Below are 16,962 nucleotides of genomic sequence, written 5' to 3'. Positions count from 1 at the left end.
TTCAATTGTGACCAGTGTGATGCAGTTTTTTTAGCTAAGTAGGACCTCAAACAACACATGATGACCCACACTGTAGAGAAGCCTTTCCAGTGTTGCCTGTAAGATGCAGCTTTTTCACAAAAGAGTAATCTCAAACAGCACATAATGACCAAAGACTATGTAGGGAAAGATAGGAAAGCTCCAATACTATATTGATAAAAAAAATGGCAGCCGCTACAGTACCGCCACCTGTTGGCTTGACACAATACTACAATATTTTTAGGGCCAACTATTATATTCTTTTGCATTACTTATTCTTAGTCTTGTGATAACTTTTTCTTGATATCTTTTAATATAATTTTATTAATATAAAATCTAATTTCAACTTGAAAGAAGTGTATGCTGATGACATGTTTGTATTTTTTCTTACTTATTTTTTTGCTGATGTTCACTAGATGTATATATATATTTTTCTATTATTATTGTTTTCTTTAATGGTCTTTAGTTATATAATTATACTTAGTCCTTGGCTTATTTTCTTCTATCAAATAAAATAAAGTTTCAATCTCTCTTTTAAACAAAGTTAAAAATAATTACAATGTGGATAATTAAGAAAACACTTTGATTTTTCCTCAGATTTATGCTTTATTCATGTTCTCAGAATGCTCTGACATGAATAATATTTACATGCAAGACATAGACATAGGAAATGCATCATGCATCTTTAACTAAAACGAATACACAATTAGAAAGATAAATTAAAATCCAAACTTATATATTAACTGAAGAATACAGACACGGAAAAAATAAAACAAACAAGGAAAATACAAATAAGAATAAAAAAAATTTAATAAAGAGAACAAGTAGAAAAATTATATACAGTATATATATATATATATATATACACATTATATATATATATATATATGCGTAAATAACCACTAGGAAAAGTAAACTAACGAAGCAGAGCGCTTTCGTGTAATTACATCTTCAGTGCAGATACAAAGAAGGAATTATAAGATGAAGAAACAAGGTACAGAATATATGACATAGTGAAGAGGGCATTCGGAGAGGTAGTGGAAGAAGTACTTCGTTAGTTTACTTTTCCTAGTGGTTATTTACGCATTTGTGAACACACGCTCCTAGTGTTTTTATTGCATATATATATATATATATATATATATATACACATTATATATATATATATATATATATGTATATCATGCCAAATGATAAAAGTATAATACAAAATAATCATGTTCAAAACAAACAGATAAGAAAATATAGTGCACTCATAAACTATATTTAATCAACAATCAGATATGTACATAAAAGAAAAACAGAACATAAAACAAGATATCATGCAAGACAAACACTGGGAAAAAAAATGGTGAAAATATGCATACTAATCCAGAGAATACATACCAAATTCTGTTTATCTTTGATGACATCCCTTTCTGTAAATACAAAAGTCATTGAATTCAAATCATACTGCATTACTGATGCGTAATTTTGATTAATTTCTTTTTTCTCCATCATATCCACTGTCATTACATTTTCTTTTGTTGTTTAGTTTCCTGTTATAAAATTTTGTAAAATAATATGGTTGCATCTTAATGTAAATGCAAACTATTATATTTTTCAAATCATCACACAGATAAAAAAAAGGATAATATCTTTTGCATTTATTACATTAAAAGCTTTCTCTTCAAATTTTCTTCATGCATGAGTTTTTCAATATTTTCAACAAACACTGTCTCAATTTGTTTGATAAAATTAATTATGGTATTATTAGCATAATATAAATACCTTCCCTCACCTGCATCCTTTAAATGTGTATACATATAATTTTGTTCTAAATCAGATTCAGATATTTGATTAACCTCATTACAGTCATTGCAATTTTGATTTTTTAAAAATTTATGACATATGTAACCAGTTATATATATATAACTATATTATTTTCTATCTCACACTGATTACAATTAATGTTATTATTACTAGAACTAACCTCTTCTGGATGAAGGATGAAGTGAAGGCAGCAGTTAAGATGATGAAAGCAGGTAAAGCACCTGGTATGGATGGATGCCATGCAGAATGCTTAAAAAAGGAGGTATAGTGATGGTGGACTGGCTGGTGAGGTTATTTAATGTTTGTTGGAGAGAAGGTAGAGTGCCAGAGGACTGGAGGAGTGCTTGTATAGTTCCACTTTACAAGGGAAAGGGGGACAAGTGTGAATGTAGTAGTTTCAGAGGGATTAGCTTGTTAAGTGTAGTTGGGAAGGCTTATGGAAAGATCTTGATTGAGAGGATTAGGAGAGGAACAGAAGGAGTAATTGGTGAGGAACAGTGTGGGTTTAGGACAGGTAGAGGTTATGTAGATCAGATTTTTGTGGTAAGACAGATATGTGAGAAAGCTATAGGAAAGAGGAAGGTTGTTTTCTGGGCCTTTATGGATCTGGAAAAGGCTTACGACAGGGTAGACAGAAAGGCACTGTGGGAGGTTATGCGGATATACAGGATAGGAGGAAAGCTTCTCGGAGCTGTCAAGAGTTTTTATGAGAGTAGTAGAGCTTGTGTCAGGATTAGAAATGGAGAGAGTGAGTGGTTTGAGGTAAAGGTGGGACTTCGTCAGGGATGCGTTATGTCACCCTGGCTGTTCAACTTATACATGGATGGGGTGGTGCGAGAGGTGAATGGAAGGGTAGTGGGTCAGGGATTGGAGATGGTTAAAGAAAATGGAGAAAAGTGGGAGGTGAGCCAGCTGTTGTTTGCGGACGACACTGCGCTTGTGGCAGGATCGGAGGAGGGATTGAGGAAGTTGGTGACAGAGTTTGGGAGAGTGTGTGATAGAAGAAAGCTGAAGATAAATGTGGGTAAAAGTAAGGTGATGAGATGTACAAGGGGTGAAAGTGGCAGTAATCTGGAAGTGAGCATTAAGGGAGAGCAACTGGAGGAAGTGGATAGTTTTAGATATTTGGGTGCAAATGTGGCAGGAAAAGGTGGAGTGAAGGTGGAGGTCGAATGTAGATTGAGAGAAGCGAGTAAATGCCTTGGTGGTTTAAAAAGTGTAATGAGGAATAGAAATTTGGGAATGGATGCTAAGAGGAGACTGTATGAAGGAGTGATTGTGCCAACAGCACTGTATGGAGCAGAAACATGGAACATAAGAGAGGAAGAGAGAAGGAATTTGAATGTGTTTGAGATGAAGTGTCTGAGAAGTATGATTGGGGTTACTAGGCTTGATAGAGTGAGAAATGAGGAGGTGAGGAGGAGAACAGGGGTGGAAAGAGAGCTGGGAGATAGGGTGGATGAAAGAGTATTAGGATGGTTTGGACACATGGATAGAATGAGTGAAGAAAGACTAGTAAAGGAGGTATGGAAGGCAGATGTGGAGGGAGTGAACATGAGGGGACGTCCTAGGATGAGATGGATGGATGGGGTGAAGGGGGCTTTGGGGAAGAGGGGAATGTCTGTTGAGGAAGGACGGGAGAGGACAGAAGACAGGGGTGAATGGAGAATGGTTGTATATGGAAAATGTTGTGATGCATGAGGTGGAATGGACAGGGGAATGGGGGGTGAGGTAGTGTGTGTGAGCAAAAATTTTGACGCAGCCCGAAGGGATTTCTCCCCGTCCTCTCCTTTATATGAGGGGACGGAGAGGGGGGGGGGGTCGCCGATTTAATGAAGCGGCCTTGCTGTGGATGTGCTGTGTCCTGTGACACTGCTTCTGACCCAGGGCAGTGGACAGGGTGCAGGGATGACCCGTCATCTAGGAGGTGCTAAGATGGGAGGGAGGGTGGAGGGGTGTGGAGTGTTTTCGGGGATGGAATGGGTGGGAATGATTTTATGCCTTGTCCTTTGTGGCTACCTCCCTGGTAAGGGGGAAAAAGCCTTGGTATATGTATGTATATATGTATACATATATATATATATATATATATATATACAGTATATATATATATATACATATATATATTAGTATGAACAAATATTTTTGCAAAAGGAATATACAATATTATAGGATAAATATAATCTTAGTACATAAACATTATTACATAGTATATCATTACCACTGAAAATATTATAACTATCATTGATATTAATATTAAAGTGAATATGGAAAAATATGATAATAACAATAAGAGTAAAAATATAAATAAATTTATTATTAGCATTAGCATTATGATAACCATTATTATCCAAAATAATGTTACCAATAGTGACATTAATATAATTAATGATAATGCTAATGAATTTGCTCATGTTAGGTACTATAAATATATTAAATATTGGTCTCACTTGTTGCTTTTGAAGCTGCATCTTCAACAGTTGTGCATGGTTGTTGTTGTTGTTGTTATTCCTCCTCAGTGGGTTCTTTATTTTGATCTGAATATATTTTATGTATAAATATGTTAAGGTAAAACTACAATTCTCAAGATCAATAAACACAAATTAGTGATTATATATATATATATATATATATATATATATATATATGTATATATATATCAAACATGAGCTTTATAATAACAGCATAGAAATTCAGCTATAGGGCATAAGCACATATATATGTTATAAAAGAAATAATAATTACCACTTGTATTCTGCTTTCTAAAATTTAAATGTGTATGCATGTGAATCATCCTCTATGGCATGCTTCAGAGAACCTGGAAATGGGATTTGTAACACATAATATCAAGAATTGAAGATAATAATCATTCAATTTATTGTGATTTTTCTTTTTTGTTAACTCGCCAAATCCTGATTCCATATACTGTAGATAATAAATTGCTACAGGCAATTCAGGTGCAGACTTATAAATCTATGCCAGGTTTAATATATTTGCATCAGAATGATATTACAGATATTTGCAAGACATGCTATTATTATCACCATCAATATAAAAGAGGCATTAACATCACCCATATCTCATACAATCAAGGTAAATGAAGCCACATACTGCATTTTGAAGCCTGAGATGCCACCTCCCCATTGCTGTCTGTTGGTGTAATGGAGCTTGATATAGGAGGAATTGTTGCTACACCTGCACATACATGCAAAGGAAATTAGACATAACCTAAATATTGAAACAAAATCAAACATTCCTACTGTGCTTATGCTTTGATTATTTAATAGCAAACCACTTAAATAACATTCTAACAATATATTATGTTCAATATATTCAAATAAACAACTTTAATACAAAAAATTAAGATTCTGATCAAATAATTGCATTCTGGGGAAGTCTGGAGCTGCTTGTTTCATTTGTGTAGCTTTTTTTTGTGGGGGGAAAGATGTCTACTGCATAGCCTGTAACTCCTGTTCAGATCCTGAGCAGATTTTTTAAATAATTGTGGGACCTGGATAACATTCAGCCATGCCATACATCTGCAAAAATGTATATAACAAGATTATCATGTACTATATAGAATATTACAAAAATATGTACTGAATCAAGAAAAGTGTAATCATCACCTATTTACTTTGCCATTAATTCAAAAAATAAAAAAGTAGCTAAATTACTGTGTAATCCACACTCTATTTACTTTCCCCACTATGCTTTAATTGTCAATTCTTAAAAGACCTGTTTCAGCTCTCTCTTGTCTTGAATGTGACAAGGATTCAATGTGTCTTAAGGATTTGTAGGAGGGCAAAGAACCCCATCAACCCTCCCTCTTGGATGGAGTGAGAAGGAAAGGGTTATGGGGGCCTGGACGGGGGTAATGGTGCTTGATCGCTAAAGAAAATAATGTCAGATTTGTTCAAATTAGCCTAAAATTCTCTAGAAAAGCTCTAATAGTATAAAAAATATAATATATATATATATATATATATATATATATATATATATATACGTGTATATATATATACTGTATATATATATACATATGCGTAAATAACCACTAGGAAAAAGTGAACTAACGAAGCAGAGCGCTTTCGTGTAATTACATCTTCAGTGCAGATACATATATATATACATATATATATACATATAATATATATATATATATAATATATATATATATATATACATACATATATATTATATATATATATATATATGTGTGTGTGTTACTAGCTTCAGACCTGGTTCAGTGTCATATTGACTATGCTTGTTCTTCCTGGTATAGCAACCTATCTAAAAAATCTAAGAGTAATCTTCAAATATGTCAAAACAAACTAATCAGGACCGTTTTGAAAATTCATCCACGTACTCATCTAGATTATACGCATTTTAAACTGTTAAATTGGTTACCTGTTGAGAAACGTGTTGCTCAGTTAAAGCTTAATCATGTTCACCAAATTGTGAACGACTCTTGTCCCAGTTATTTGTCAGATACGTTTACACTTGTCAGAAATGCTCGTTCCCTGAGAACTCGTTCTAGTAGGTCATCTGTCATTGTACCTAGGTTTAATAGTTCGTTAGGGAAAAGTACTTTCAAATACACTGGTGCTATTGCTTGGAACTCTTTACCGACCAACATTCAATCAATTGTATCTAAAAGTAGTTTTAAAAAATCAGTTAAATGTTATCTTTTAGACACTGTTCTCTCTGAAGAAAATAGTTTATATGTTTAATTTACACTTATAATCCTAATTTACACTTGGTATAACCTAGCTTTTCTATGATAATCCTTTCCTAAATGTAATATGAGGACCACAGTGGAAATAAGTCTTTTGACTTTCTGTGCCATCCTCGGATGTACAATTATATATACTGTGTATAATATTGAGTCTTGTATGTATTGTACTTATTGTATGTATGATTGTATCCGAATAAAATTCAATTCAATTCAAATTCAATTCAATTCAGTGTGTGTGTGTGTGTGTGTGTGTGTGTGTGTGTGTGTGTGTATGATCCTTAAAAACAATATCTTATTAGCGACATGTGTGGGGAAAATATATTTCCTTCCTATGCTAAATTAGATGACACATTACACCAAAAACACATGGTACAAATTACCTTGCTGTATCCTTTGGAAAAGCGTGAAATACATGGTTTGGTGTTATTTCTTTCCTGCTGTTGCAGAGAACACATGGGTGCGACCTGCTATACATTTTGAATAGACGCCGGGAGTTTAAAATGTAAACAAACAGACGATACTTTTGCATCAACACAGCCATCTAGCGGCCTGACACAGCACTATTGGCACGGACATCAAAACTCGTTGTTTTCCTATCTTGTGTATATCAAGGTCTAAATATACAGGTCTGACCGTTTGAATTATTGTGCGCAGCTTCTGACGTCATTAGGCTGGGTCCGTTTTCTCTTTGTGAAACACTGAAGAAAACTGTGAAACGCCAAGGAAGACAGGAACTATAATATTTTATATTATATATATATATATATATATATTATATATATTATATATTCATATATATAGACAGGAACTATAATATTTTATATATATTTATATATATATTTTATATAATATTTGTCAGTATATAACTAATTGCGTGGAGCGGTGCGAGCGAAGGTAACAACATTCCCGGACGACGCGCCAGCTTCAACTGACAGCTATAGGGCCCGCGAACCCCACTTTGAACAGCCAGGTGACGTTCACGGGCCCGCTGCGCCAACTCCCTCGAAATTCGGTCGGAAGTGGTTAGACCTTATATTCTTAGATCTTGGTGTATATGGTCTTTGATAATGACCCACAATGGAGAGTAACCGTTCAAGTGTGACCTGGGTGATGCGACTTTTTCACGAGTCATCTCAAACAACACATAATGACCTACAATGGAGAAAAGCCTTTCATGTGTGACTTGTGTGATGCGGCCTTTTCACGAAAGAATGGTCTCAAACGACACATGACCACATTGGAAAAAAAATCCCTTCGTGTAATAATTGACGTAACGTGGTGACCCATATAGGAAAGAAGTTCAGCTTTCTTATGAAGGGTTTGTTTCAAATGTCGCACACTGACTCACTTCCTCATTAAAGGTTGATCTCGTGTATTGCGTGACCATTCACGCTGCTGAGAAGCCTCTCCAGTGTGACCCGAGTGATATAAGTTTTTTGTATGATTGTATTTTCAGCTATAAGTATTGAGCCACTGCTGTAGATCTGTTTGGTAGACGAGTTGTCACACACGCATAATGCTGGTTGTAAATGTTAGTTTAATCTCAGTTGGGATTTTTTTTTTTTCTTGATTGTCCTATTACGTAGTTGGATTTTTGCTCATTCTTAATTGAAGGTTTTTAAGTGTTCTATTTGTATGAAAAACTGTCGAGAATATTAGAGGATGGTTGGTGGATATATATCTGCACATCATGACGTGAAGATGTTCTGTTTAACTTAGCGTTGTGTAAAGTTGTCTGGAGTATACGCCAGTGTTACTTGTAATTTGTGTTACTGTAAACATATCTACGGTAATATAACCAGAAGTGTTTACCATACCCTTTGAGACATAACTGTCACATTTCAATGAAGTCTATCCAAGAGTGATATCAAGGTCGTATGATGAATTGTTCATTATTGACGAAAACTAAATCCAATTTGTTTGCTGAACGGTTCTGATTTGTTATCATTTGCACTTCTAAGAAGAGCTTCATGGTGTGAAGCAGTAGTTTTTGTATGTGCTTGTTCTCTTGTAACTCCTGAGAAAGAACCTCCTTGTTGGGCTGAGTTGTGATGTCTACTCGTGTTCTGTTGAATTTCATGTTTTCGTGAAATTTACGAGATCATTTTGTGACGAATGATACCAATTTGTAATTAATCTACATACGGGCATTTTCTGGAGAGCAATCATTTCTACCTGATGACCAAAATGAGTTTTAAGGACATTTATGTCAGATCATTTATGACATATCACGGCTCCTCCATGACATCTAGTAGTGGTGTGCAGCTACCGGTGAAATTACCGGTTTTATCGGCAACAAACTTAATGATAGCTTACCGACAAAAATTCTGCTACCGGTAAAGCTTCGTTAACCGGTAAAGCTTCGTTAACCGATAACTCGATAAGCTATACCATAACACTCAGAGAGCGGTAACTTCGGTAAGCACGTCTCGGCTTGGTGGTGCTGAGTGACGGTAGTGACAGGCCCAGTGCCCCGCTAATTTTACCGGTTAAACTTTTATCATTAAGCAAGTATGTACCGCTTAGGTCTCGGTAAGTTTTTATCGTTAAAACCGTTTTTTTCTGCCCTCTTTTTAATTTCTCAATAGAATTGATGTTATTTCTGTGATCAGCATACGAAACTGTATTAATTGTGAAAGTTTCATAAAAAAAAATTCCGCGTGTCGCCAAACGAAGACCCATATATGTGTGTATATATATATATATATATATATATATATGTATATAAATATGTATTTATATATGTGTATATATATATATGTATATATATATGTATATATATACATATATATATATATATATATATATATATATATATACACGTGATCGACAGCTATTTCCCTCTCGGAACAGCTCAGAGCTCGTATGACCGATCTATGGGTAATGCTGTGACCTTACACGCACCTCCCCCCCCCAACTCCCAGTCCACGAGAGTTGGAGTAACGACTCGGAGCGCAGCGATACTGAAATTATTTCAGCCCTGGACAGGTGTGTGTGTGCGTGTGTGATTCACTTTGGTCACCTTGGTCTTTGGATCACGTGTTGGACTCGTGATCGACACCTATTTCACTCCCGGAAGAGAGCTGTGTGTTTGTGTGTGCGTGTGTGTGTATGTCTGTGTGTGGTGTATAGTTTCGTATGCTGATTACAGAAATAACCATATTTTTTTTTGAGAAATTAAAGAAAGTGCCGAAGAAACGCTAAAAATTTAGACTTTAGCGGTACAAGGGTATCTGGGAGTTCTTATACGTGAGCGTGTCATAAAAGTTGTTCAACTTCTCTGGTGAACTTATGTATAATTACCCCTTCCAATAGATTATTATTTTTTCATACAAATTAGTCCATATTCTTATTAAGAAACAGAAGCATACTGGCATTTTCATCACTTAAGCACACACACACACACACACACACACACACACACACACACACACACACACACACACACACACACACACACACACATATATATATATATATATATATGTATAAGTATATGTATACATATATATATATATATGTATATGTATGTTTCTTATGACAGATTGAACATTTTTAGAAGCTCCGCCGTGGGATACGAACCCTGACCCGTGCGTCGAATATCACGAGGTCAAGACGTTAGCAACTATGCTACATGGTGATGGTTCAAAAGGACTGTACTAGTCCCCGACCACGCTTCACGTAACATTGGAAGATCTAATCTCAATTTCATCTAATCCCGTATTAGGCGAGCCTTCCGACAAGTTGTGTATGTTTCTTATGACAGATTGAACATTTTTAGAAGCTCCGCCGTGGGATACGAACCCTGACCCGTGCGTCGAATATCACGAGGTCAAGACGTTAGCAACTATGCTACATGGTGATGGTTCAAAAGGACTGTACTAGTCCCCGACCACGCTTCACGTAACATTGGAAGATCTAATCTCAATTTCATCTAATCCCGTATTAGGCGAGCCTTCCGACAAGTTGTGTATGTTTCTTATGACAGATTGAACATTTTTAGAAGCTCCGCCGTGGGATACGAACCCTGACCCGTGCGTCGAATATCACGAGGTCAAGACGTTAGCAACTATGCTACATGGTGATGGTTCAAAAGGACTGTACTAGTCCCCGACTAGTATATATATATATATTTATATATATACATATATGGGTCTTCGTTTGGCGACACGCGGATTTTTTTAATGAAACTTTCACAATTAATACAATTCCGTATGCTGATCACAGAAATAACATTAATTCTATTGAGAAATTAAAAAAGTGCCGAAAAAACGGTTTTAATGGTAAAAAAAAAAAAGAATGACCAAGACCTTAGCGGTACATACTTGCTTAATGATAAAAGTTTAACAGGTAAAAGTAGCGGGGCACTGTGCCCGTCACTACCGTCACTCAGTACCACCAAGCCGAGACGTACTTACCGCTCTCTGAATGTTATGGTATAGCTTATCGAGTTATCGGTTAACGAAGCTTTAACGGTAGCAGAATATTTGCCGGTAAGCTATCGTTAATTAAGGTTGTTGGATAAATCCTGTAACTTTACCGGTAGCTGCCTACCACTACCACCTCCAAACATGAACCCATGCATGCAGACACCCTCCATTCACTCACTCGCGCGGTAGATACTAGATAGCATACTATAGTAGCACCAATTAAAGTATGACCTTTTCCCTTTACAATGACATAACAATAAAAACAATATGTAAAATAGAACCAGAGATATAGCTTATTAAAGGACAAAAACATTACTTTTTCGAACTCGACTCGAACTTGTGACGTCACTACTACCTCACGAGTCTTTAACCGGTAAACAGTCGGTAAATTCGGTAACTGTATTGTTGTTCACCAATAATTTCAATATTTTCCCCATCCATCCATCTCATCCTAGGACGCCCCCTCATGTTCACTCCTTCCACCTCTGCCTTCCACACCTCTTTTACTTCATTTTTTTTTTTCATGTGTCCAAACCATTTCAGTACTCTTTCATCAACTCTATCTCCCACCTCCTTTTCCACCCGTTTTCCTCCTCACCTCTCTTCTCACTCTATACAGCCTAGTAACCCCCATCATACTTCTCATAATAATAATAGTAATAATGATGCTAATGATAATGTGGATAGGAGGTAAAAGGAACACGGGCTGAGGGAAATACTTTTATTCCTGACTAGTTTCGCCTGAGTGGCTTCTTCAGAGGAATAGAATTTTAAGTCAAGTTGGTCAATTTATATAGCAGAAAAGAACAGCGTAGTTATTACGGAGAGACGGGCAGAGGGATTGCCAAGAGGACATCTGGGCACAAATGTGGCGTCAGAGCCCACCGAATCTCTAATTCTTTGGTGGTACACCTTAACAACTTTGGCTACCTACGAGAGTGTGAGAAAACAGAAGTACTACATAGAGGTCTACCCAAGAGAGAAAAAAGGGCAATTGAGGCAGCCTACATCAATTTGCACCCACGTAATAACCACCGTGATGGATTCGTCAAATTAGCAACGCCGAACGGAGGTGTGGGAGGAGCGACGGTGATCAGGGAGGAATGGGATAAGCTGGGAGTATTTAAACTGTTATTTTACTTTATTTATTTATTTATTTATTTTACACTCTGAAGAAGTCCTTCTAGGACGAAACGTAAGTATTAAAATTCCAACGGTTTTTGGCGTTTTCCTCACCACTCTTATACATAAGTCGAAGGTGTGTGTGTATATGTATATATACATATATACACACATATATATATATATATATATATATATATATATATATATATATATATATATATATATATATATATATTGTTCATAGTTCTTATTATGTCTAAAATTGTGATCTTTTCTGGGTGTTTTGCTTGCCTTTTTTCTGGGCATGTTTCTCTTGTTCTGGGTACCCAGGACTGCACCCTTCTCTCTCTCTCTCTTTTAATACGGCATTTACTACATCGTCTTGTTTGGCTCCCGTTGGGTTAATTTTCACCATCAACCTCTTTCCTTTTGGTTAATTCAGTCATAGGAAAAAATGGTTGCCCGGATAACCTGGACGGGGTTGGGTAGGGGTTAGTGGAGTGCTTTGTTTGTTGTGTGTCTTGCGATTGGACCTGGTCAGCGTTTGTAGGTTGATATATTTCTCTCGTGTTTTGACACATATTTAATCAGTTTCTGATACATCCTTTTTGTTTTCAATAATGTTATTTTTTGTGCTTCCTGTTCCATTGAGATGCACACTTGTAGGCCTTTTAGGAATCCATTAATTTTTTATTGTATTTGTCGCTCTGTGCAGAGGTAAATGTATGTATCCTGGGCCGCCAGTTTGTCTTTTTCAGTACGAAAATCCAATTTAAGAATGTCACTTACTAATCTTTCAATTCTTGCTAATCTCTCACTTTCTTTATATTCACTTCTCAAGTTCACTTCGTGTTAATTGAATATAAACAAATACCTTATTGTATAAACATTTACATAATACAGACTTGAAAGTATCTTTGACCTTGGACATCTGTGAAATCCAGTAGTTGAATAGAATTTGGTAGCACAAGTCATGCAAATAAGTGTTATTATGGGCACTCGTCAACCGTATACATGTGTTTATTATGTGGTAGAGATTATTTTCCTTATCAGTTCAGCACATATTGCCTTATTGCCTATATTAATTCCGATCGAGCTATGGACACCGACAATTTGGTAGACAGAATATAGTTTTCCTAAACGCTTGTTAATTTTTTACAGTCTCTCATGCCATGCATACAATGACCATAAATATAAAGCCATAAATTAAGGAATATGTTTCATAGTTTGATATATTCTTTGCAAGTTCTTTTTAATCTCAAGGATACTGGTTACATTAGTATCATATATTTGGGACTGGAATACTTCAGTTACATGAAGTTAAATGTCGTTCTAAGTGACTAATTTGACTGAAGAATAACCATAACTCAACTAGCTACTCCCACCATGCGCCTTATTTTAGTAGTTGGTAGAACTGTGTCTGTGTCTGTGTGGAGAGTCTAACCTAACCTTGCTCTAGGTAGGATATGTTGCTCGGTTGACTTTTTTTTTTTTTTTTTTTTTACTAAGGTTATAGACATAAATATTTTATAGTGTAGGGGTGGGCAAAAGGAAATCAAGTGATTTGCTGTAGAAAACAATAAAGGATTCGCAAGATTTCTGACATCCTTGAATTGGGTTGGTATGGACCTCTGTGTTATGTGGTTTCATATATCTCTACTAATTTCTACTTTACCAGTCTCTGATTTTTCAATTTTGTCTATTTTCTTTCTCTTACTTTAAGCTTGTTTGGTACAAGTGGTTTCTTGGCCCTTTTGGTAAGATAGCAAAACATTTCAGCCTCCATGCACCAATGCTTTTTCATACATCTAAGATAAATATTGATGTAGTTTTTGGCTTTTTCAGGTCAAAAAGAATGAGGGAAAAGTACAGTAACGTAGGAGATTATGATTTTTAACAGGTCTAAGCTACATATAGGGAATAGGTTAGGTGGAGTATTTTTTAAAGGTTATAGACATATAAAATATAGTCTTATTTATGGGCTTCTGGTGCTTTTCATACCAAAATCACATGTTAACTCGCCAATCTGTGGAGGGGGAGGGGTGGTGTTCCCTGACAAAAACAAGAATTGCACAAACAGTTTCCAATAGCCTTGACCAATGGCTGAGTTTGGATCTCTGCAAGAAATTGACCAAGGTTTCTTATCTCCAGATATTTGTGTTTTTGTATTTTTCATCATCACTTTATTTGGGCGGGGGGAGGGGCTTCTCTTTATAATGTTTATTCATCCATTTCCCTATAAATATTCACTAATCTTTACATTGATTTATGAGTAAGACTGCTGCTGGACACAAATTTTCATGCAAATTACTTGTAACTCATTTGAAGTAGGTGTTTCCACATTTGATAATTGATGGTAGGGAGAGGTCAATCCAACCTAACCTTGGTGTAGGTAGGGGCATATTAGGATAGACTAGAATTAATTTACTTCACATTCAAGGATATCAGAAATCGACATTTCATAGTTTTATCTATAAGCTTCTGGTGGTATTTGACCCATTCAACTCCGATGACAAGATGTCTTGTCATTTGGTCAAATAAAACAAAAAATCATAAAACACCAAAATGTTTGATCAAACACCAGAAAAATATGACGTCAGTCCTTGCTTCGCTCGCAGCGAAGCGAGGACTGACGTCATATTTTTCTGGTGTTTGATCAAACATTTTGGTGTTTTATGATTTTTTGGTTTATTTGACCAAATGACAAGACATCTTGTGATCGGAGTTGAATAGGTTAAGGAGGGGGTCACCGAAAAATTAAAAATAAGTTATTTCATATAGAAATAAGTATCAGATTCTCATGAAGCTCTTGAACATTGATTTATGACATCCTTGGTTCCTGTTTCCAGGTATCCTACATTACACAACGACCTCTTTATTATGTGTCCTCTCTTTGCAATATTCATTCAGACACTTTTTTGCCCTAAGATTTCTTATTTTCAACTATATCCTACATTATACACAAGTGCACATTTCTTATGTCTTCACCTCTTTGCAGTATCTATTCAACCACTTTTTTGCTTTATTAAAGATGCTTTTTTCCATTTTCTGCAGAACTGCATATTCTTTGTATTTGTTCAACCTTCCATTTCTTTCTTCTAATTTTAGTCTTCTTCTTTGACAGTGCTGTTTGTTCCCTTTCCCTATTGCATTTTGGTTAATGTGCTCCCATATTTTCAGATCGAGGTTAAATATAAAGATTTTCCTTGGAAAAAGTATCCAAAGATATCGTGTTGGCGTCATATGATAGAATCTGGTGTGACATCTGCGGCGGCACACCTCCTCTCTCACGAATCATCATCATATCACGCGATGGCCCACGCTGGAAAGAAACATTTCCAATGTGGCCAGTGTGATGCGACTTTTTCACGAAATTACCATCTCAAACTACATTTAAAAGCCCACACTGGAGATAGGCCTCTCCAATGTAACCTGTGCGATGCAGCTTTGTCTGAAAAATCATGTCTTAGACGACACATGATGACTCACACTGGAGAGAAGCCGTTTCAATGTGACCTGTGTGATGATGCAGCTTTCTCACAAAATTATAACCTCAAACGACACTTGATGACCCACACTGGAGAGAAGCCTTTCCAATGTGACGTGTGTGATGAGGCTTTCTCAGAAAAGAGTCGTCTGAAACGACACGTGGTGACCCACAGTGGTCACAAGCCTTACCAATGTGACCTGTGTGATGCAACCTTCTCACAAAAGGATTATCTCAAACGACACATGGTGACCCACACTGGAGAGAAGCCTTTCCAATGTGGCCTGTGTGATGCAGCTTTCTCACAAAAGGTTCATCTCAAACGGCACATAATGTCCCACACTGGAGAGAAGCCTTTCCAATGTGACCTATGTGGTGCAGCTTTCTCAGCAAAGAGTAATCTCAAACAACACATGGTGACCCACGGTGGTGAGAAGCCTTTCCAATGTGACCTGTGTGATGCAACTTTCTCACAAAAGGGTTATCTCAAACGACACATGGTGACCCACGCTGGAGAGAAGCCTTTCCAATGTGACCTGTGCGATGCAGCTTTCCCAGTAAAGAGTTATCTCAAACGACACATGGTGACCCATACTGGAGAGAAGCCTTTCCAATGTGACCTGTGCGATGCAGCTTTCGTACGAGATAGTTATTTAAAACATCACGTGATGACCCATACTGGAGAGAAGCTTTTCAAATGTGAACTGTGTGATGCAGCATTTTCAAAAAAGCACCATCTCAAACGACACATAATGACCCACAGTGGAGAGAAGCCTTTCCAATGTGACCTGTGTTATGCAGCTTTCTCGGAAAAGAGTCGTCTCAAACGACATGTGGTGACCCACAGTGGTAAGAAGCCTTTCCAATGTGACCAATGTAATGCGGCTTTTTCACGAAAATATGAACTCAAACGACACATAATGACTCACACTGGAGAGAAGCCTTTCTAATGTGACCTGTGCGATGCAGCTTTTTCACGAAAGAGCTATCTCAAACGACACATGGTGACCCACACTGGAGAGAAGCCTTTCCAATGTGACCTGTGTGGCGTGGCTTTTTCACGAAAGATTGATCTCAAACGACACATAATGTCCCACACTGGAGAGAATCCTTTCCAATGTGACCTGTGTCATGCAGCTTTCTCACAAAAGGGTCATCTCAAACGACACCTGGTGACCCACACTGGAGAGAAGCCTTTCAATTGTGACCTATGTGATGCGGCCTTCTCACGAAAGACTGATCTCAAACGACACCTGATGACCCACACTAGAGAAAAACCTTTCAATTGTGACCTGTGTGATGCGGCTTTTTCACGAAAGAATGATCTCAAACAACACATAATGACACACAGTGGT

At 36.6% G+C, this 16,962-nt stretch overlaps 1 protein-coding gene across 1 annotated transcript in view; it reads left to right on the top strand.

Annotated features, from left to right (window-relative positions):
• The first annotated feature begins 14,983 nt into the window (after nucleotides 1-14,983).
• Nucleotides 14,984-16,962, top strand: part of LOC143032046 (uncharacterized) — a 22,905-nt gene continuing 20,926 nt past the window's right edge. The window contains exons 1-2 of the mRNA XM_076196514.1: nucleotides 14,984-16,278; nucleotides 16,759-16,962. The exon at nucleotides 16,759-16,962 is cut by the window's right edge and continues 14 nt beyond it. Coding sequence (XP_076052629.1) covers nucleotides 15,364-16,278; nucleotides 16,759-16,962 — 1,119 coding nt within the window. The 5' untranslated portion in view covers nucleotides 14,984-15,363. The remainder of the gene's footprint in view (nucleotides 16,279-16,758) is intronic.

The sequence above is a fragment of the Oratosquilla oratoria genome, chromosome 12, assembly GCF_046742065.1.
Source record: "Oratosquilla oratoria isolate Oo_2021 chromosome 12, ASM4674206v1, whole genome shotgun sequence".
Taxonomy (NCBI): Eukaryota; Metazoa; Arthropoda; class Malacostraca; order Stomatopoda; family Squillidae; genus Oratosquilla; species Oratosquilla oratoria.
Note: the sequence above shows the minus strand (reverse complement) of the source record. Positions and strands in the feature narration are given on the sequence as shown.